The 20,912-nt window shown below is 46.1% G+C and overlaps 1 protein-coding gene across 4 annotated transcripts in view; it reads left to right on the forward strand.

Annotated features, from left to right (window-relative positions):
* LOC142786321 (uncharacterized) overlaps nt 1–20,912 on the forward strand; it is a 286,022-nt gene that overhangs the window by 79,162 nt on the left and 185,948 nt on the right. For all 4 annotated transcript variants that reach the window (XM_075883956.1, XM_075883957.1, XM_075883958.1 and 1 more), the window contains exons 8-10: nt 917–1,098; nt 11,107–11,173; nt 17,085–17,384. In XM_075883956.1, coding sequence (XP_075740071.1) covers nt 917–1,098; nt 11,107–11,173; nt 17,085–17,384 — 549 coding nt within the window. The remainder of the gene's footprint in view (nt 1–916; nt 1,099–11,106; nt 11,174–17,084; nt 17,385–20,912) is intronic.

Here is a 20,912-nt window from a genome sequence, read left to right on the forward strand (position 1 = left end):
GAGCGGCCACACATCACATGTTCGTAGCTGTCTTTCCTGTTGCCGCCAAACCTAGCGGCCACAGTCACACTACACAACAGTTATTGTATGAACATACTCCAAAAGCTTTATAAAGATATCTTAGCAAATAAAAAAATCGCCGCATATCCAAGGAGTGAATGATGAGTGGGGTGAAGTACTGGAGGGTTTCTTCGCTAAACCATGAACCATCCGCCAATATCGCCCACTACATCATAAAAGACGTGATAAACACTGTATATGTTTATACAAATAATTTTAATATTTGTAAGTGGTAGCTATATGTCGCTTTTGTTCCGCCTTCATTATAACGGCTTCATGGTTGATGAAGTGGTCGATTGGTGATGGGGTGTTGTGGGATCTTTGCAAGTACGAAGTAGTGGGCAGTTTGCAAAGGTGAAACTATAGGCGGTAAGGTACATACAAGGAATGGACAGATCCACGCCTTAGGGAGCTTAGCTCGTAGAAGTTAGGTATCCCGGGTAGCCTCCCATTTAAGTAGATCGGTTCTCACAAGAGGACTGCCACCGCAATGAAGTCATTTGCACTCTGCATCAGCAGTGGGCAGCTGACGCAATCCTTGTTTTCAAATCTAAAAACATTCGGCATTTTTATGTTGATGCTGTTTTAGTCTGTGTGGTAGGAACTTATCTACCATGGTAGCCATGCTAGCATAATTGTGCTAAACTTGCTCCTTCCAGAAAATGTTACGTCTGTACTTTTCTAAAGCTGGTCATTTGCCTGGGCCGGACCTTAAACTTGGTATCTATTATCGCTAAGTAAACCCAGTGCAAGAGAGAGAGCCTGTTTATAAAGAGCAAAATTCTGCCATTGCACTTTCACTTGCTCAAGCGGAGTTAAGCAGAAAAAGAAAAATGTGCACATTCATTTCCCACAGCATAGCCTCGGTGAACGCTCGAGCCGCCAAGGCTCCAGCGGTGGGCCTTAGCTGCTCGAGCGGTGGGGAGAACAGCAGGGGCAAGAGGAGGCGCCTCGAGAGCCCCCCCGAGCAAGCCAAGCCCGCCGAGGATCCCGAGGCAGCCATTCCTGGCCAGCGTCGCAGCCAGGGACCACCTCATGGTGAGAGGACATCTTTCGTATAACATTCGTTCTGGTCAACCATGTTCCTAGCGATGACCGGCTGAAATGTTTTCCACTGCAAGTAATCAGAATGGCTGCTCGCTTTTGAGGAACACTGAAGCACGTTTTGAATTTAAATAAATGAGCTTTTGCTCTGATGTCATCCAATTTCGTGCTCTAAAAACTTGTCAAGCTTTTTCAGAACTAGTGCAAGCAGCTGTATTTTGGTTAGAAATCGCAGCAAGCGTCTCGTACGGTGATGCAAATATTTCTGCTGTAATGGTTGGTTGAAGCTTCTGGACAATTACCACCTGCAGAGTTTCACATACCATCAGGACCCAGGTGAAACTTTCCTGCTGATTGGCTATTGCTGCCAGCAGTGCTGGTCTATTAGCACATTCCCAGGAGGTAATGGAACCAGCAGGGGATGAAACCAGTAGCTGGTGATGGCAGCGGGTGTTGAAACCAGCAGCTGATAGAACCAGCAGCTGATGGAACCAGTAGCTGGTGGTTCCAGCAGGTGTTGAAACCAGCAGCTGATAGAACCAGTAGCTGATGGAACCAATAGCTGGTGGTTCCAGCGCAGTTTTGCAGGCTGTCAGCCAACTTGTAACTCGCCGACATGCAGCACATTTCCAAGCAACAAAGCAGGCAATAAGCCTAATTCGAGCTGCATATTGTCAGCTGCAGGCTTTATTGCAGCTTGAACCAGCTGAAATACGGCCTGTTTCTAACTGAAAGTTAGTCCCTTCACAGCTGAACAATCGTCACATTCCAATTTCGTAATACTTGGTAATATTGTGAGGAACCGGTATAATTCGGCCAGGCTCGAGCTAAATCACGCTGGTGATGATATTTTTAGATTATGTGCAGGTGATGATGATTACAAAGAGAATAAAGTCATTCGCTTGTTGCGCTCACACTAATTCCCCCGCGCAGTGAAAGCGGCTGCCTGGTCGCTTGACAGTATTATGAAATGCATCGCGCATAAGGCTTTAAACGAGATACGTGCACTATCTCTGTTCCTCGGCAACGATGATCAGGACTGGCGCTAAGAGGAGAAACGCGGTAATTTACAGGAGATGTCTGTTCGACCACCGTGTATGGCCCAATGAAGCGCCTGATGAATTTGTCGCATAGGCCGGGGACGCGTAGTGGAGTCCATAGAAGAACTTCGTCACCAGGGGAAAAACTCGCAACACGGCGAGACGAGTCGTAGCGAGATTTTCGAGTGTCTTAAGAGAGGCCGGTGTTAACACGGGCCTGGTGACGGCAGTGTGCGAGACGAGATAGGAATTCTTCAGAGAAAGGAGCCGTGGAGGGGGCAGGGGCCGAAAGGAAAGAGACATCCAGAGCGAAACTTGGCAAGTGACCATGGACGAGAAAAAATGGAGAAAAGCCGGTAGTGCGTTGAGCAGCCGTATTATAGGCGAATGTCACGAAGGGTAGAATTGCATCCCAGTTCGTGTGGTTGGGGTGAATGTACATGGCGATCATGTCCGATAGGGTCCGATGAAACCGTTCAGTCAATCCGTTGGTCTGCGGGTGGTAGCTAGAAGTGGTCTTGTGAACAGTGTTCGAGGCACGCAAAACTTGCTCGACAATGGAAGATGGGAAGACTTTGCCACGATCACTTAGGAGAATGCGTGGAGCTCCATGATGCAAAAAGATGTGGCGAAGAAAGAAATCGGCGATCTCAGTGGCAGTTCCAGATGGTATAGAAGCTGTTTCTGCGTAGCGGGTAAGGTGGTCGACTGCCGTGACAATCCAGCAATTCCCATTGGATGATATAGGAAGAGGGCCATACAAGTCGATTCCAACGACTAGAAAAGGTGAGGCGGGACAAGGAAGAGGTTGCATTAAGCCAGCCGGAGCAGTTGTCGGTCGTTTTCGCCGTTGGCAATGGACACAGGAGGCGACGTACTTAGCGACGGCTCAAGAGAGGCCAGGCCAAAAACAACGACTTCGAATTTTGTCGTAAGTCTTGTGGAAGCCTAGATGAGCAGCGGTTGGATCATCATGACAGCTTCCAGAACTTCACGTTGCAGAGAACGTGGGATGACGGGTACCCACTTGTTGCCATCGATGTGGTAAATGTAGCGACATAAAGCATCACCGACGAGCTTAAATTGTTCAAGTTGTCGACGGAGTCTGGCGTTTGGAAGAGTAGTAGAGCCGGGCAAGCGGTCAACAATGGTGTGGCAGTATGGGTCGACACGTTGTTGTGAAACAAGGACGGATAGGGTGGCAGGTGATGAACTTAGCGCTGCGATTGGAGAGGTGCTGTCGTTTTGGAGTATCGATGGTGAATTGCTTTCGCTGGGCAAAAGACAGCGCGATAGAGCATCAGCATCTTGATGCTTCTTCCCAGATCTGTAGGCGACATCGAAATCATACTCCTGCAAGCGAAGCGACCAAGGCGACCCTATAAGTTTTTCAGCGATGAAAACCAGCATAGGGCATTATGGTCGGTCACGGCGGTAAAATGCCAGCCGTGAAGATATGGTCGGAATCTTTGCACTGCCCAAACAACAGTAAGGCACTCCTGCTCGGTGATAGTGTAGTTCTTTTCTGGAGCGGTAAGAGCACGACTTGCGTAAGCAACGACGTGTTCGCGTGAGTTTTTGTCATGCTGCAAGAGTACCTCACCGAGACCATGACTACTTGCGTCGGTGTGAAGGATGGTGGGTGCGGTGTAATAGAAGTGGCACAGTACCGGATCCGACGTGAGGGCTTGCTTCAATGCCGTGAAAGCGCTTTCGCAGTCTTCGGACCAAATGAAGGAGACGTTCTTTGCGAGGAGTTGATGAAGCGGAGACGCAAGTTCCGCAAAACCACGTATGAAGCGCCGGAAGTAAGAAGATAACCCAAGAAAGCTGCACAGGTCCTTTTGACGTAGTGGACGAGGAAAATCGGCCCGACCCCGAGAAGCTTGCCGCTGTCCTCGAATTCCTTCTTTGCTGACAAGGTGGCCGAGAACTTTGATTGTCTTGCTAGCAAAGGTACATTTCTTGGTGTTAAGGGGAAATGCTACCCGAAAAACGATTTTCTTTAATAAGAGTCTGAATTTAACACAAATTGGCATGCTAATAGAGTTTTTTCTCCTCTTTTCAAATATGTCATTTATTTTCATGTAGATTGCTCGGTTTTCTTTCTGCAGGTCAGATACTGCAAAATATGGCCATTGTTATGCAACAATTCTGACCTATAAAAATTTGAGATAAAGCATGCAGATATAGCTGACTATGATCCTTTGGAACTGTAGAGTGCAAAAAACTATATTAATTTTGTGTGTAAAAAGGTAAAATACAATAATAATACAGAAAAATTTACTATGGCTCTAGTTGCAAAGGGCTTTTAATGTTACGTATTTTTTTAAAAACATAATCAAGCAGCACTGACAATCTGAATGGATACTTGCACTCTATGGGCCTTCATCATGCTATGTGCAAAATTTCATAGAGATATGTCAATTCTAAAGATACGAAGTAGCGTGTATAAGAAGCACAGATCACGCAAAACTGCAAAAGCAGAAAAACGCATTTGAAAGTTTTTTTTTTTTATCACAGAGTTGTTAGAAATGCATAATCTTTGGCCATAATGTTCAACAGAACTTTGAAAAGCACTGCAAGTTACTAGAACTCTCCTGCAGCATAGGTTGTGCCCTCACGGTCCTTGCGAGCACTTTCTTCTAGCCGTGCCCTTTTCACTCCACGACGACGGTGGGCCCTTGCTTCTGCTGTCAGATGCTCGGACAATCTCTTGATGCGCCTCGCATCGCGGGAATCACTGAAAGTAACTAGATCTCTAGATGGCAGTATGTTGAGCTCTTCCAGGATGTGCTCGAAAGTAGCATGACCCTTGTTGAACCACAGGATTGCCATAGCTGCGGCAGTCTCGACAACCGTTCGGGAGACAAACTTAGTCTTGGGGGCAAAGTAGCCAAATTTTGCTGTTCAGGGATTCCGATGCGTTCTGGGTTTTCCCTTTGATGCATCGAGCAAGGAGCTTCTCATCCGTTAGCCGCTTATAAATGGGCAAAACAGCCAATCCCTGTGCTTTTGTCAGGAGAGGTGTGTGACGTGGTGCAGGTTCACCAAGTGCTTCAGCGCGTTGATGTTTGCACCACGACTCTGTTCCTGCAGGGCAAAACTTGTGGCTGCCAGCATTGTCGGTAGAGCATGAGTGGACGTACGAAGCCCATACTGTAGTGTACATATCCCGTACACTCCCCCTGTTGCTTGTTAATGGCAATCTGATAGTATGTTTGGAGCTTCTGAATGGCTGGCTCTTTCATTTTCTGCCCTCGTGGTAATGGCACATGCAGCTTCCGTAGCCGGTGCCAAGTCTCTTGGCCACATGATTAGTGCAGTCTTCTTTTTCTATATTGACAGCACCATAGACTTTTGACTCTGCAACTGCACTATATGCTTTGCTGTCACCGTCACTCAAGAATGTCATGAAATTCAGTGGAGTGTCATAAGTCAATGTTCTCTGCCAAATGCGCATTGCAGCCTCCGTTTCCATGGCATGGGAGGAACAGTCTGCATTTTTTTCACAGACTGGGCCATGGAATCGCCTGCCACACTTCCTCGTCTGGGCCCATATCCTTGTGCCTACTGCATTTCAGGCAGTAATTTGATATGACCTCGAAGTCTAAGCAGAGGCCAGTATCTAAGGAGATAACTGTGCCAATCCCGTTGTGGCTTTTGTGGCCCCTCTTCTGCGAAGTGCCGTCGAACATAACAGCCACATCAGTTTCGCCTGCTACTTCTTTCGTCAACTCTCTGGATCGGCGCAAGTTTTCACTCACAGCTGTCATGGCAGCGGTGTGCACCTTCTTTGGTATAGAAAAAAATCCTCGGTGGTGCATTGGCTTTGGGAGTCCAATAATGGAGCAAAATCTCGACAATTGCTCATGCCCAATGCCGACAGCACGTGCAGCCACCACCGCCTTCACATTTACAGCAAAACTATCTCGGGAGCTCCCACTGTTGTGCCGTTGGCTCACTCGGCTGCTGCCGTCCGCCGTAACACGCAGTGACGTATAGGAGCACGAAACAACAGTTGCTGAGCATTCGCTGTTTTCGCAATGAAGTTCGAGGGGCGACGAAAGTCCCTTGCCCTTTTCTGCCGGCTCCCGAACGGCAAGTTTTTGAATACCGCAAGCAGGGCATGCCGCACCTGCCACAAGTGCTGTCAGCAAGAGGGTGTCGCACGAAACTGTCGTTGCACAAACCTCATCGCGCTGTCTTGCGTCTTTTTCGAAGAAGCCGAGCTTCTGACGAAAGAAAGCGCAGCGTCAATCCCTTCATCGCAGCCACTGTCGCTCGCGCACTCGTCGATGCCGCCGTCAGGCCTAGCACACGTAGGCGCGTTCTCGTTCGTCGCCGACGTTCGGGGCGCTTTACGCCACCTTCCCTTGAACTTGTGCCTCGTTCGAAACTTCTGCGATCTCGCGTTGCACTTTTTCGGGCTTGTCACCGCGGAAATATGCGTAGACGCGCAGAAAAGCAGGCGGACCAAATGCCGATGGCCGCCACCAACACAGCTGACAACGACTCGGTAGCCAATGGCGATGCGGCTTAGGGTGCAGCGCGTTTCAAACCGCTCAAACCACGTAATAAAAAGGCCTCGTTTTTTTTTTTTTTTTGCCCACGTACGAAATTGGCGGTCGTCGGAGCTGTACGAAGAAGGCCGGACGCAACTTTCCCAAGTGATCGCGATGGCGGGCGGCACTGCGACGGGGAGCAGCGCGCAGTCAAAGATGGCCAATATCGGCGCAATTTCACGAAATTTCGAGCCACCGCGATGCCTTCATACACATTTTTTTGTATTTTGCGGTTCGAATTTAGTTTTGAAATTTTCAGATGAAAGAAGGGTTGAAGATTACAATGCAATAAAACTCGGATATACGAAAAATTTTGCTAAACGCGATTTTTCGACTCTCATCTCCCCTTAAGAGTAGATGACGTGTTCCATGATCTTGGAGCATATGCTGGTGAGGAGAATGGGACGGTAGTTTCCAGGGGAAGACCGGTCACCTATTTTGAAGACTGGAATGACCTTCCCTGTCCTCCAATCATCTGGCACTGTACCTGTGTCAAGTGAGTGCTGAAAGATAATACAAAGAATCGCACTGCACGCATATTTTGTACTTTTAGTGCTTTCGCGTTGATTCCATCAATACCGCAGGATGAAGAACACTTCAGGGAGTCAATGACCTTGACAATGCCCTCTGCATGTTTTTCTGCCACAGATAAGCTTGTCATAACGGAGCTTAAACGGGGAGTGCTGTGCTTTTCCAAATTCGATGAGGCGCCTTCTGGCTACACGAATTTCCGGGGCAAAGTCTTCACTGATGCCGTAATCTGTGCCTTTCAGTTTACTGCTAGACGAAAGGAGTGCTTCTTTATCCTTGAAGTGGGCAAATTTTACTATTATCGGTCGCCATTTCCCCTCACGATAAGCTCGGAGTCTATGGGCACGTTCTATGTCACGACTTCGAATAGTCATGCCCAGGCTTTTGTAACAGAGATCAGTAACCAGTTATTCACTAACATGCCACGCCTCGTTTCGCACATCACTGAACCCGTAAAAGATCAGGTTGCGCCTTCGGGATGTGCTTTCCATGTGGCTAATCCGGTCAGACAGCCTAGTTACCTGAGCAGCGCTGTTAGTGGCAACACTTTCAATGATTTCAAATTGAGACTGAACATTTGAAAGTGATAGTAAGTCGGATTCTATTTTGGTCAATCGCGAGCTCAGGTCATTGAACGTTTTTTCATGTTCATCAAGGGTTGATCTGATTGAACCTAACTGCTCAAGCATGGCCGACTGCCCAGATTGCAATGTCTTCAGTATATCAAGCATGTCACTAGACACCACACAGTGTTCATTCCTAGGTCCAGGATTAGTCTCAATATCACCTGCTAATATCAATTTCAACAGCATTTTGGCACAATCGAGAACTACAGAGATGGAGCGCCGTGGGCTCAGCAGAACAAGTAATGATCGGCATCCAGTTCGCTTAGCGTAAAGGCAGTGGTAATTCGTTACCTGCGTAGTGAAGTCAAGCGGGTTAGGATGACCCATCGCCGGTGTGCCGCCGAGCCCACTAGGCACAGTGAGCGTCTGCCCAGGGTTTATATTGGTGCTCCAAGGAACGGTGGCGCTGTCGGAAGATAGCGTGCCCGAAATCCAAGATGCCAGCTGATGACCACGAGGCAACCGTAGTGAGAGCGTTTGGCGGTGATGCGCGCATTCCAGTGCACAGTACAGGCCGGGCTGGCGCACCCCGTTATGGCGAGGTGACGCGTTCACAGGCAGGTGGTCAGCGCCGCATGGTAGTGGAGACCGGGTAGGCTAGTCGAAGTTCTGCAGTAGCATCAGGATCCAGGGCAGCACGAAGAACTGCGTAGCGAAGAAGTCAAGTGGGTTAGGATGACCCATCGCCGGTGTGCTGCCGAGCCCACCAGCTCGGCGGCACACCGGCGAACTGTGTACTTGATGGGCAGCTGACAGGGAATCGCAAATTATTCATCGTGGCGAAAATTTTGTTGTAGCAGTATTAGACAATGCCCCTTTGCGCATGCCCAGTTCAAAAAGTTTGGCTGTGCTTGTGCTACGAGGGTGCAGGGGCTTTGTCGAAGGCCAGAAACTCTAATGTTCCTTCTCGAAGGGTGAAGGTCGATAAGACATATATAGTTGTGGCCCATGTGTATACAATGCTGTACCACCACAAGAAGGTTGGGAAACGACATGGACATGAGGTGAAGTTTTATGCTTAAGGAGCTTGCAGTCTTGTGCACGTTCATAGGTGGCCACGAAAACAGGGTGCAAGAAGCACTACACGAAATCATATGCAGAATGCAGTGCTAAAGGGGTATATGAAATACATTTGTCATGTGGCTAAAGTTGTGTGGCACAAATGGAAAGATGTGCCAACATGTGCACGTGTGAACATGATTTCTCAGTAAAAGAAATGCATACAAATGGGCACCTACCCACCCAGTGCTCAGAGTGCAAGGGTAAACCAATGCTGGAAAATAAGAAGATATTGAGCTGCTGCTGCGATAATAGAGCAAGTAAAATTTGCAAAACACATTACACAAGGAAGAAGGGAAATGACTGTGCCAATGAATCATCTGTTGGCTAAAGTATGAAGTCCTTTGCCACTTTTCATTGTCTAATTACTGTATTGCTCATGGACATCTTATGAAACTTCGTAATAACTGAGCTTTTGAATTTTTGTATACTGCTGTTTGTGTGTTGGGAGGCAGGCTTGATTACCTTGTTGCAAAGGCTCCTTGGTGGGGATCTACCTTACTTCTTTGTTATTTGTCTCCATAGCATGAGCTTACTTTCATTTTGTGGATTCTTCATTTTAATCTTCTTTTTTTCATGGTTGTTCAAATTATCAACCTTTAGCACTTCTCCAAAAATAGTACACTGTGCAGTCGAATCTCGTCATAGCAATCCTCAATATAATGTTTTTTTTCGAAAATTCCCTTCCAAATGTCCATTGGTTTATTGTAAAAATGTTTCACCACTACTAATTTCAGAATATTGCATGTTTCAGAATAATTTATCGACTTTTGTCTCCCTTACATTTTCAGAACACTCCAAAATGATGAATAACGACTTTAAGAAGCTATTCACGGCTGTTAACATTATGCCCAGCTCCGTAGCTGCCACTCTCGTCATGATGAGAATGCTGACATATTTCTCTTTGCCTGCACTATTCAATTGTGCGATAGCCCTGTTGTCATCATCATCGTCTGGAACTTGCTTTTCAAGTTAGCCTTTACCCCGTCATCCTTGCTTTTGTCAGGCAGCTTGACATGCGGGCTGGTTTCTAGCCTTTTTGTTGGTGGTTGAACATTCAAGATGAGCTACGGAAACGGCACGAGAGGAATGCTTAGACGGTGAAAAATGCAATACGAGACCTATTGGTTGAAGTCTCTGATAATAACTTGCTCATGCTGTACAAACTCTCACACAACCTACAGTGCTTCCACAAAGCGTGCATGCGAGCTTAGCTAATGACCGATAAGATCCGTATCATCCATTGTGGTAAGGAAACTGCGACGAGAGTAAAGACTACGTTGAAACAGTGCACGCAAACCAACGTGAAGAATTCGTATTAACTGCTAACATTTCGCAGTGCGCAAGAAGGACGCGCCTGCTTACCGTAATAGTTTATTTTCCAGCAGTCGAGCTGCTCACATCAAGATAGACTGCCCTCTTTTTCAAATAAACGTGCACTGGTTCTGTATTACTTCGAGTTCGTTTTTTCGCACTTATTTGAGCATAATGTGGTTGCTCGATAATGTATACACAGCATGGGTATGCGGCTCATGAGTTAATGTTTACTATTTTTGTGCAAATTTTTATTACTTTTTTTAAAAAGACTTCACAATAAAGGATAATATTTAGCGGTTCTTTGAGATTTGTTGCATTGAAATTTCACTGTGTATTCACCATTGCTGCAGATCCTTCTTATGCGTTATGGCTGCCGTGCAAAGAACACAATGTGCCACCAGTGGTCCGGGTGCAACTAGCAACTTCGATGAGGACGGCTTGCCTCATGAAGACTATGGCTGTATCTGTGCCTTGTTAATTCACTGATAATTTTTTTAGAATGGTGCATTAGTAGCTGTAAGCTATGTCTGTAGACAATTACCAGCATCATTTGTGGTCTATACTACAGTGTTGCTTGTGTCTGTACAGTCTAGTGTAGAACATACTCGCGACCTTTTTTCTTTCTTGCCTTTCTTTGTTCGCTTTCTCCTGGAATAGCAAGGCAGAGACACGGCACCTGTGGTCAGCAACTCTAATGCACCTAAGGTGTCGCCTGTATAGTAACAAAGAAATTGACTTCTTCAAACAATAGAAAAGCTGGCTGCTTGGACATCATGTAATGCGTTTTTTTTTACATGTCGTCAAAGCATTCTCGTCATTCAGTGCAGCTTAGCATCTTGAACTTGCGGTCTTACTTTTTCTTAGGGCGGCCGTCGTCGCGCTGGTGTGGGCGTCGCCATTGCAGCCCAGAGTCATCTGTACAGGACTCTCCGTATGTATTCTTTCATATTGTTTTTAAATTATTTTATTTTGCAGTGATGTTGCTTCACTTTTCATGTGTTTGCTAGAGATACCTGAACATTCAATGGTATTCTATAGTTTTTCTTTATAGAAATCTGTTATCGATAATGCGTCAAGTGCTACAGCTCATTTGCCATCTAGCGCAAGGGCTGTGACAGAAGGCAGTGATGTGACAGCTGTGCTGAATGATCGATAGTGCTACAGCCTGCTCTATTTCCACTATTCTACACCAAACGGTGTGTTTTCATAGTTTGAAAATGAAACCACAGTCTCTCGAGGCTGAAGCATACTTCTGAAAAGTTTTCTTCTGAAGAAATAAAGTTTACCATCAATGACGATAGTTATATCGCGAGAACAAAACGACGACACAGAGACAAGGACACGAAAGACACGAGCGCTAACTTCCAACTGAGTTTATTGCGCAGAGCACGAAAATATATAGAGCAGACAGTAACCATGTGATAAAAACCTAATGGCACAAAGAGCAGAACATGAGTAAGAAAAAAAACAAACACAAAAACAAAAGCACTGAAAAACAGCAAGGAAAAGTCTAAAAGAAAACGAAACGGAAAGGTAAAGATAATATAACTACCTGCCCGCACCGAAACCTTCGAGGAACCTGCGTTCCTTCTCGGACAAAACCACGGAGGGCTTGCTAATACAAGGCACCTGTTCGCGTGCCATCTGCGCGGCCTCGACAATGACTCGGGTGCTTTCATGTCTGTGTTTGTACAGCGTCGCTGTGTTCTTGAAGAGGGGAGCACAATATCACTCAGTGCAGTGCTGGGCAAGAAAACCATCTTTCCCGTTTCTAAAATTGTTCGCGTGTTCTCTCAGCCGATCGTTCAGACACCTTCCGGTCGTTCCGACATAACAAGCACCACAACTTCCCGGGAGCAGGCCGCATACCTGTTTCGATGTTGAACTCTGCATTCCGTTGATGATTGCGTTTTCAGGGGCTTTGTAGATTTGGTGAGGCTGATTAATTTGCATGGTGCGGAGAACAGGACACGAACTCCAACTTGTTTTCCGATTTTTTTGAGCCTGTGTGACATCTGGCGTATGTATGGAATCACGGCTATCCTTTCACGTTTTGTATCCGTGTTGTTCAGATTCTGTCGCTTCCTCTGCTCTTCCTTATTAGTTCGCAGGATCGTCTCGGCAACAGACGCGATAAACGCCTCGGGGAAACCTGAAGCCTTAAGCCGGGAAACTTGAGCTTTGAAGCTCGCAGAGATATTGTGGGCGCACGACCTATTTAAAGCATTCTCAAGGCAGGTTTGTGCTATGCCTCGCTTAACTATCTTACTGTGAGCGGAAGAAAAGGGAAGTAGAGGTTTCTGCGCACGTGGTTCATAACACCAACAGATGTCCTGTGAGCTAAAAACCAGATTTAAATACAAAAAGCGTAACTTGTCATTATCGGGCATTTCATGTGTCAACACAAGAGGCTTTAAACAATCTTGAATACACCTATAGTTTGAGTCGCAAACGAGTGAAACATAGAAGAATTACAATTTAGAAGAACCAAGAACTCGTCCACGTATCTGAATATTTTGACGACATGCGAGCCTTCTAACTTTTCCTGCAGTTTTTTGCCCATTTTTGCCAATAAAAGATCACTGAGTAGAGGTAAAGGGACACAGCGACTCTGTGCAAACACGGAGATGAAAGCACCCGAGTCATTGTCGAGGCCGCGCAGATGGCACGCGAACAGGTGCCTTGTGTTAGCAAGCCTTCCGTGGCTTTGTCCGAGAAGGAACGCAGGTTCCTCGAAGGTTTCGGTGCGGGCAGGTAGTTATATCATCTTTACCTTTCTGTTTTGTTTTCTTCTAGATTTTTCTTTGCTGTTTTTCGGTGCCTTTGTTTTTGTGTTTTTTTTTTCTTACTCGTGTTCTGCTCATTGTGCCATATCGTTTTTATCAAATGGTTACTGTCTCCTCTATATATTTTCGTGCTCTGCGCAATAAAAATAAACTCAGTTGGAAGTTAGCGCTCGTGTCCTTCTTGTCTCTGTGTCGTCGTTGTGTTCTCGCTCTATAACTATCGTCATGCCATACCAACTAACCCAAGCTGCCACACTTCTAATTTACCATCAAACCCAGCTTTAGGCACACGGCAGGCCCAACGCGTCTTGGTGGCTTTCAGCTGTCGTCACCAGTAGCGAACACAAAATTCGTAGGCTCCGAAAGGCCTACCGGCGGCCCTGTTGCCGTTGTTTAGCGTATGATCTATCACTTGCAACTTGAAGCAGCCGTGTGGCTTCAGTATCGCCCCATAACGTGCCAAGATAACCGACGCAACATACAAAACACGCCGCAACGCGCACTGGCCACTTCGGTTGGCTTGGATTGGTTTGAATCTCCGTGCAATAGTACGCTTGATGCTTAAGAGATGGCGCCAAATGGCGCGCGCTATCATCATCAGTGGCTGGAACGAGCAGACATTATTGCGGCAGTTTTCGGGGGTGCCATAATTACTCGAGGAAAAAATTTTTTTCGTATTTTTCTAGGGCGATGTGGGGGGTGCGAGAATTATGCGAGTGCGAGGATTATGTGAGTAAATACGGTATATCTCTAGTTCTGACACAAGAATAACTCTACTAAAGCACACATACACCCTAAATGAATAACGCTTTCATACAAATTGCTTTAAGTACTTTCTTTCCGCTAGCCATACGACAGTGAACGACTTACCTTCTACTACTACCAATACCACCTCACTAACTACCTTTTTATCACTACTTGAAAATTACTTACATGATGCACAAACATAAAACTACAAATATTTCGCATTTTTCCTTAGCGATGTGTACTACTATTGGTATTCTGCTACCCACATTCCACTACTTGTGCATAGAATGTATATTTTTTTTCGTATTTTTTGTAAAGCTTACGTACTAATGTGTAACTATGATTGTATAATCGCAAGTATATTGATATATTGTGTCAGCACTAAACAGATTTCACAGTTGTGTATAAATGTTTAGCTAATGTGAATTTTCCTGTTTATCTTAACTTTGCCATTCAGCACAAAAAAAGGGGAAAAAAGAAAAAAACACTTATGTTATTTCGCAGTGTTTTTCCTTTTGTCTTTTTTCCTTATTTGTTTATAGTTTGTGTCCTTCCTGCAATAATTCCTAAAGGTATTGGCAGTATGTAATAAATAAAATAAAACGTCAATCAAGCAACGGTAGTTGGGTCGTTTGTGACCAAAGCATTCAAGGCAAGAGAACCTATGCCTTTGAACAGATGGTGCACTTTGTCTCGGTCATGAAGGTGTTGACGCGTTGACAAAGAGAGAGAACATCCTCGATATATGCGGTATAAAACTCGCGTAGTTGTTTGCGACCATCAAGAGTTCTCTTTGCCAGGCTGGCTCGAACTGCTGGACTAGCAAAGTCTTGTCGCAGATGTTCTTTGAAGACGTCCCAGTCGGGAAAGTCGATCTGGTAATTAAAAAACCAAGTCTTCGTCATGCCAGTAAGATGAAAGGATATGTGGCGGAGTTTGTGTGGATCGACCCAACAGTTCGCTGCATTCACTATGTCATATTGGTGTAGCCAATCCGTGTCCTCATTTCAGAGTCCAGAAAACAGGGGGGGCTCGCAAGGGGGTCAACTGACGATCCAAGAGTGAGTAGCTGTGGCAGTCGTAGCTGGAGGGTTAAAGGGAGAAGCACCTAAGGGCTCGTCCTTTGGCGTGCTGGTGGACACGTAGCCCAAACGACGACTTGAGTGAAGCTCCAAGAAGTAAAGCGGGTGAGCAGGGACAGGGAATCGAGGAGTAACCTCCATCACTTGAGATGTAGTCCTTTACACGCCTTTTTAGGCCTGGTAGACGTTGCCAAAAACTGTCGCATCGAGGCACGGAACAGACTCAAGGGTTATATGCACCAACGATGAAGATGGGGAACACCATGTGATGATGGTTATGTAAAGGTAATGAAGAAGTGTGTTGTAAATGCCCACGTTACTTGCAAAATATATTTGCAAGAGTGGTTGCAGCACTGGCCAGTCTGGCTCGTCGCTCGAGCAGCAAGCGACCTTCATTCGTCGGATACATACGTGCATTGACAATTTGCACAGTGGCAGCCTACTTGTAGAACTACCGTCGGTAAAGGCGCCGTACCGGCGCATCTGGACGTCAGTGGGAGAGTGGTACTGCTTCAGATGTGTGACATGTATGATTTCGCTGTTTCGAGGGGTGGATGAAAACGACGAGGCAGCAGGAGCGATTTCATGAGTGACGGGAGTCGCCTCACGAAGCTCTTTGTATGGTCCTGTGTACTGAGTCAGCAGTTTTACAGGCCAACCTGCCCGGTTGGAGACCAGAGCAGAACCAACGAACCGGGCGAAAAGTGCACATAGCGGTGTCCTTGATCTTATCGACGCTGTTGGTTTTCTTGGGAGGCCAGAAGGCGACCACGAGCGGCTTCGCGTGCATGGGTGGCTCGAATATAGGAAAGTGGTTCAAAGCTATACTTGTACCACAACAGCTGCTTTTAGTGTCGTAGTGGTCTGCTGGTGTAAGTAAGGCTCGACGGAAAATTTTCATTAGAAGGCAGGTGCAGATGATTCCATGTTGTTCATGGCAACCTGTGTTGCCCATTCCACGACCCTTGTCTTACTGGATCTGAGCTGGTCAACAACTTCCCACTGCCCGGGGAAACAATCACGCATAGTATCCGGCCGTGGCACCATTTGCATTTGGCTTAATATCTTCCGGTGATATGTTTCTCAGCACATATGGGCTGGAAAAATTGCATCTGCAGGTTTCTTCCGATGCATTCCTGTGCCTTGGTTGACTTACTTGTGCAGGGGGGAAAGTAAGCCCTCCACTCTAGTTTATGATGATTGGGGATGTCGTGAAAACAGACCAGCTCATATCTTGCAAGCCTCCCTGAAATGAATGACTCACCTGTCCGATTGACAAAAAAAAAAAAAACTCGAGCATTCAGGCGAGTAGTCTCCAGAGTGTGCTGGTACCCCGACACTTTCTATTTCGCGAATGTAGGGACACAGGTGTAAGGTCAAGCAGCCGGTGTATGACGGTATATCAGCAGAAAAAAAGAAACACACTGGACACTATTAGCGGCTTGCAGACAGCATACGAAAGGAGCATGGGCATAGACTACATGAAATCTGTCGTGGCGATAAAGGCTTTTTGTGGCCATGCAATGTAATGAATGGCCTGCTGTACTTGCACGCCACCTGCTTGCTGATGTCAATTGAAACATTTCTTACTTCATACTCACCTTTTTAGAGCTGACAGTACCACGAGTAGAGAACTTTCCCAAGCATTTTCAAACAATTCATCAAGCTTCTTTTCTTTATAATTGTTTGTCCATAATTATTTTCACGAGATTTAGTAGATAGTCATAGTATTTAATGTACAAAAATTTGCTTTCAATTCTTTTTGAAGAAAAATAAAACCTGTGGCGCAGGGATCGCTTTTGCCAAGCTGTGTAATAGAAGAGAGAGCGGGAAGGCATGTAGAAGGAACAGAAATCTGGTTTCGTTACGCTGAATGCCATCTAGCTCTGTACAGTCAACATAGTACACTTAACATTACACAGTACAGTTAACATTCTCTGTACCTTCTATTGCTCTGCGATTTGCTTGCTTTCAAAATGGTTGGGTAAAGTAAAAAATGAGCCCTCACAAATCTCTTCTTTCAATACCATTCAGCTGTGTTTTAGCATGTGCTAACTTTTTGACTACTTTAATACTGTACTATACTGCTTCTTATCAGGAGTGGTAATGTACCGATTGCTAAATAGAATAAACCATTTCTCTATGTTAGTGTCATGTAGTCTACAGGGCTTTTGTTTGAGAAGATTGGTTGACAACCTTGTCATCCGATTGTCCTTCTGCGGCGTAGATCACTCCCACGGCGGCGGCGGCAGGACGCACTCCCACGGCGGCGGCGGCAGGACGCACTCCCACGGCGGCGGCGGCAGGACGCACTCCCACGGCGGCGGCGGCAGGACGCACTCCCACGGCGGCGGCGGCAGGACGCACTCCCACGGCGGCGGCGGCAGGACGCACTCTCACGGCGGCGGCGGGAGGACGCACTCGCATTGCGGCTGTGGCGGGAAGAACTCCCGAGTATTCAGAGGCGTCTTGCCGCCGTGTTTGGCCCAGGACCCTCGCCGGGCATGCTGAGCTCTGCTTGCTCCACGTAGGCATATTTTGACTTCACACTGACTGAATGGGAAGTTGTCAATAGTGCTGGCTGAACGAGGAAGGCGCAGTGCGATTAGTGCTAAATTCTGCTAAATGTTTATTGTCAGTAGAAACAGGTTAATCATTGTACTTATTTGCATACTGTTTTTGCAATTTTAGACCTTCTCTAAAGGGGTGTGAAAATTACGCACACTTTGTACATGCATTCGAAATAATTCACAATTATTTTTTTGTCCTACCGCACCTGTTACATACTTTATAAAAAATAATTTGGAGCTATACAAAGTGTACTTCTTTATTTATCTAAAATAAATCGTACTTTAACCAGTGAAATCCTGCTTATGCATGGCCTAGTTGGAATTGCTGACAAAGGTCCTTCTTGAAAATCGCTGTGGCAGCTTTAGTGGCCTGTGCAAAGCGCATCGTTATTGGTTTGGTAAGACATGTTTGTGTGCCCCATTGTTTTTAAGCTCTTCTTGACAATGCTAGGAAAAAGCAGGTCCAATGACACAGCGACACAAGAGGACCTAAGCTTTCACATATAGTTGAAAAGGGTTAGTTGTAGGAAACTTGTATTAGCAAGCACTCATTCTTCTGCTTTCTCTCGTATGCAAAATCACTCTTTTGAGGGGCTCTGAAACACTTTTTTGAGTCATCATGAAATTAATTCACTGGAAGAGCTCATTGCCTCAGAAATTCAATGCCGCAAAAATGTTAAGAATCCACCCAGTACGAGCGGAGTTACAAAGATTTGTCATACGCTGCAATCACATCCTCTTTTTTCTCCTCCCGAGGAAAGTGCTAGAAGCTAAGCAAGGAGGAAGTGGAGTGGCAAACAAGGTATGTCACGCGCGCTTCGTGACCTTGAGCCCTGCACCCGTGGACAAGTCGTTGCCGTTTGCGACGACCTCTATAACAACCGAGTGTGCCATGTTCAAATCGGCCAACGGCTGATAAATAGACTTGCCATGTGCGATTTTCGAGCGTCTTTCATAATTTGTCGAAGGAAGAGAAAGCAATCTTTAACTGACTTTTTTAATTTATTGAGAATTGTAGGCCGCGTGATGAGCTATAACATTTGGCTCGCGTGTTCTGGGAAGCCTCTACTTCCAATCGGCAGGTTTTTCTGACCATGCTCCAAAAGTGTTGCAGGGCCGCTTAAGAACTTCACGATGAAGGGCTTGGTGGAGTCTCTTTTTTTCTTGGCAAGCTTTACAACAGCGAGTTTGAATTTTGCCGTATGTACAAATATTGTCTCTGATCGCAAGGGAATACAGGATGGATAAGTGGTGAAATATAAACTTTCTAAAACAAAGCATGTGTTGCAGCGTAGATATGGTGACTCCAACAAAGGGCACTGTTTACAGGACAGGCCTTCGCACGCCTCTGACGCAGAAAATAGTTCGTGCCCTGTCGTGAGCATGCATTTTTGCAGTGAGAGAGATGGGAAAGTAGAGAGAGACAGAAGAATGCTTGTGCAGTTTTGGCCACCTATCTACAGGTTCGGGTGTTCAGGTATGATAATCTAAAGACCATTATTTGGGGAAGTCCATGGAAGAGACTTCGCACTTGCAGCCAGTTTCATGTATGTCATATTAATGAGGATGTGAAGTTGGCTGCTTTAATGTGCTTCCAGATGCAAAATTAGCTGCTCTAATCTGCTCTGAGATGGAAATTTTCGCAGCTGTAAAGTGCTCAAAAATGAAAATCCCAGCTGGTTTGTACCACCACTTTAACCTTCATTTTATCATTCATTCAAGCGCCCGTGCTAGAAAGGCAGCCATTTTGTGCATGCCCCAATTCCAAGGTTTAGTCGGTGTGGTAAATTACAAGCGCTGGCCATGATGGTAATTGTCCACTTTATATGGCATTTATGTTCTTGCAAGCCTGGTAGTGTTAGTCGAGGCCAAAGGTTGCATGGTCACTGATGTTCTCCTCTACTTTACTTTCCGCACACTCATATCCCAATTGCGAAACAATATTTAGACTGTACAATTAATGTGCCCTATATCATATCTGGCTTCATTATTTTCAGATTTTTGTGGAGAGAGAGAAAAAAACTTATTTTGAAAGCCTTGTTTGGGTTTGAGTTCTAGAGTGAGGATAGTTATAGCGCGGCAACGGGAAAACGACAAAGGGACAAGAAGTAGACTATTTGTCGTCCTTCTGTTCTCGCGCTATAACTATCGTCATGTCATACCAATCAGCCCAAACCGCCACACGTCTAGAGTGAGGCTGTACTGACCTCCCCTTAGATGGTTAGTATATGGTCAAAGAGGATTTTTTCGCCCAGATTCTTAACCGAGGCCTCCCATGTATGTTAGACTGGAGTGATTGACGTTGTGGAATATTGGCTCTGGGACAGTGCCAGTTAGAGTTGGTATGGAACCGTACGCTTGGCGGTGAGGTCTATTTGGAGTTTGTTGTATTTTGTGCAATGTAAAGTAATTCGGCAGGGAGTGTGTTTGAAAACCAATCGCACTCTTTAGGCAAGCACAGAGAGCTTCAGGCAGTTTACGAAGCTCCTGTCAGGCTATTTGGAGGGATTCCAGGTAGGCCCTTCATTCCTGATGGCATTCGGCGTGGTCCACTGTGGGCCGATAAGTTACAGGCCAACCCTGGGAAGTATGTGAACATAAAGGTACCGAAGCCTCAACATGGGGCTGGCAGTTGCCCTACTAACGTAGCCAGATTATGGTATCCATAAGTAGTGATCTAAACCAGTACATTTGGTGGGAGTTCGTTCTGGAAGAAGGATCGTAAGGCTGCCTGCCAGCTTGTCCTGACCGTGAGTTCTTGAGAGGCATGTTCATCCTGTGTGACGGCTTGCATTATGGCATTTCTGCTATTGGCATGGAAGGAATGTAGTTCCAAAAAGAAATGAGCCCTTTCTGCACTGGCCAGCCACTTATAGCAACTTATAGCCTGTGCTGACTTTTTGACCACTTTATCGCCATTCCGTATTGTTAATAATTGGAAATGGTACGGTATGTGTTGGTTTGTGCAGCATAAGAAACAGTGCACTTAGTGCTCTCATAGTTCGCAGTGTTTTTATTTAGAAAGGTTGTTTTGACGGTGCTGTCACCCAATTGGCCCTCTGCAGCCCATCATGCATGCACAGGAATGCCTTGCCTGGCTCGAGCGCCTCATCTGGAAGGCCAGGCTCTTCCAGATGGCTTGCTATTCAGGGTAGTGTCGTGAACCTGTTCACCCTACAGGCAGCTCCACCTGCCCAGTCAGTGCCAAGACAGTCTTTCTCACCGTGAGCACATTTTGGGATTCCCACTGATTGAATGGAAAGGTGATCATAGAGCTGGCAGATACAAATTACGAAAGCACCACAGGACGCTCTTAATGAATCCATCAATGGCAACTCGTTGGCACGAGGTTGTGTAAGGCCCTGTCTACATAAAAGCTTTTTTCATGTATAGTGGGGGCGAGGTGTTGTTGGGTTTGAGACATGCGCATTAGTCATCAGCAATGATGAGTGGCATGCTCTCCTCGACAGAATTCCTGCTGCAAG

Source organism: Rhipicephalus microplus, unplaced genomic scaffold, assembly GCF_043290135.1.
Source record: "Rhipicephalus microplus isolate Deutch F79 unplaced genomic scaffold, USDA_Rmic scaffold_22, whole genome shotgun sequence".
Lineage (NCBI taxonomy): Eukaryota > Metazoa > Arthropoda > Arachnida > Ixodida > Ixodidae > Rhipicephalus > Rhipicephalus microplus.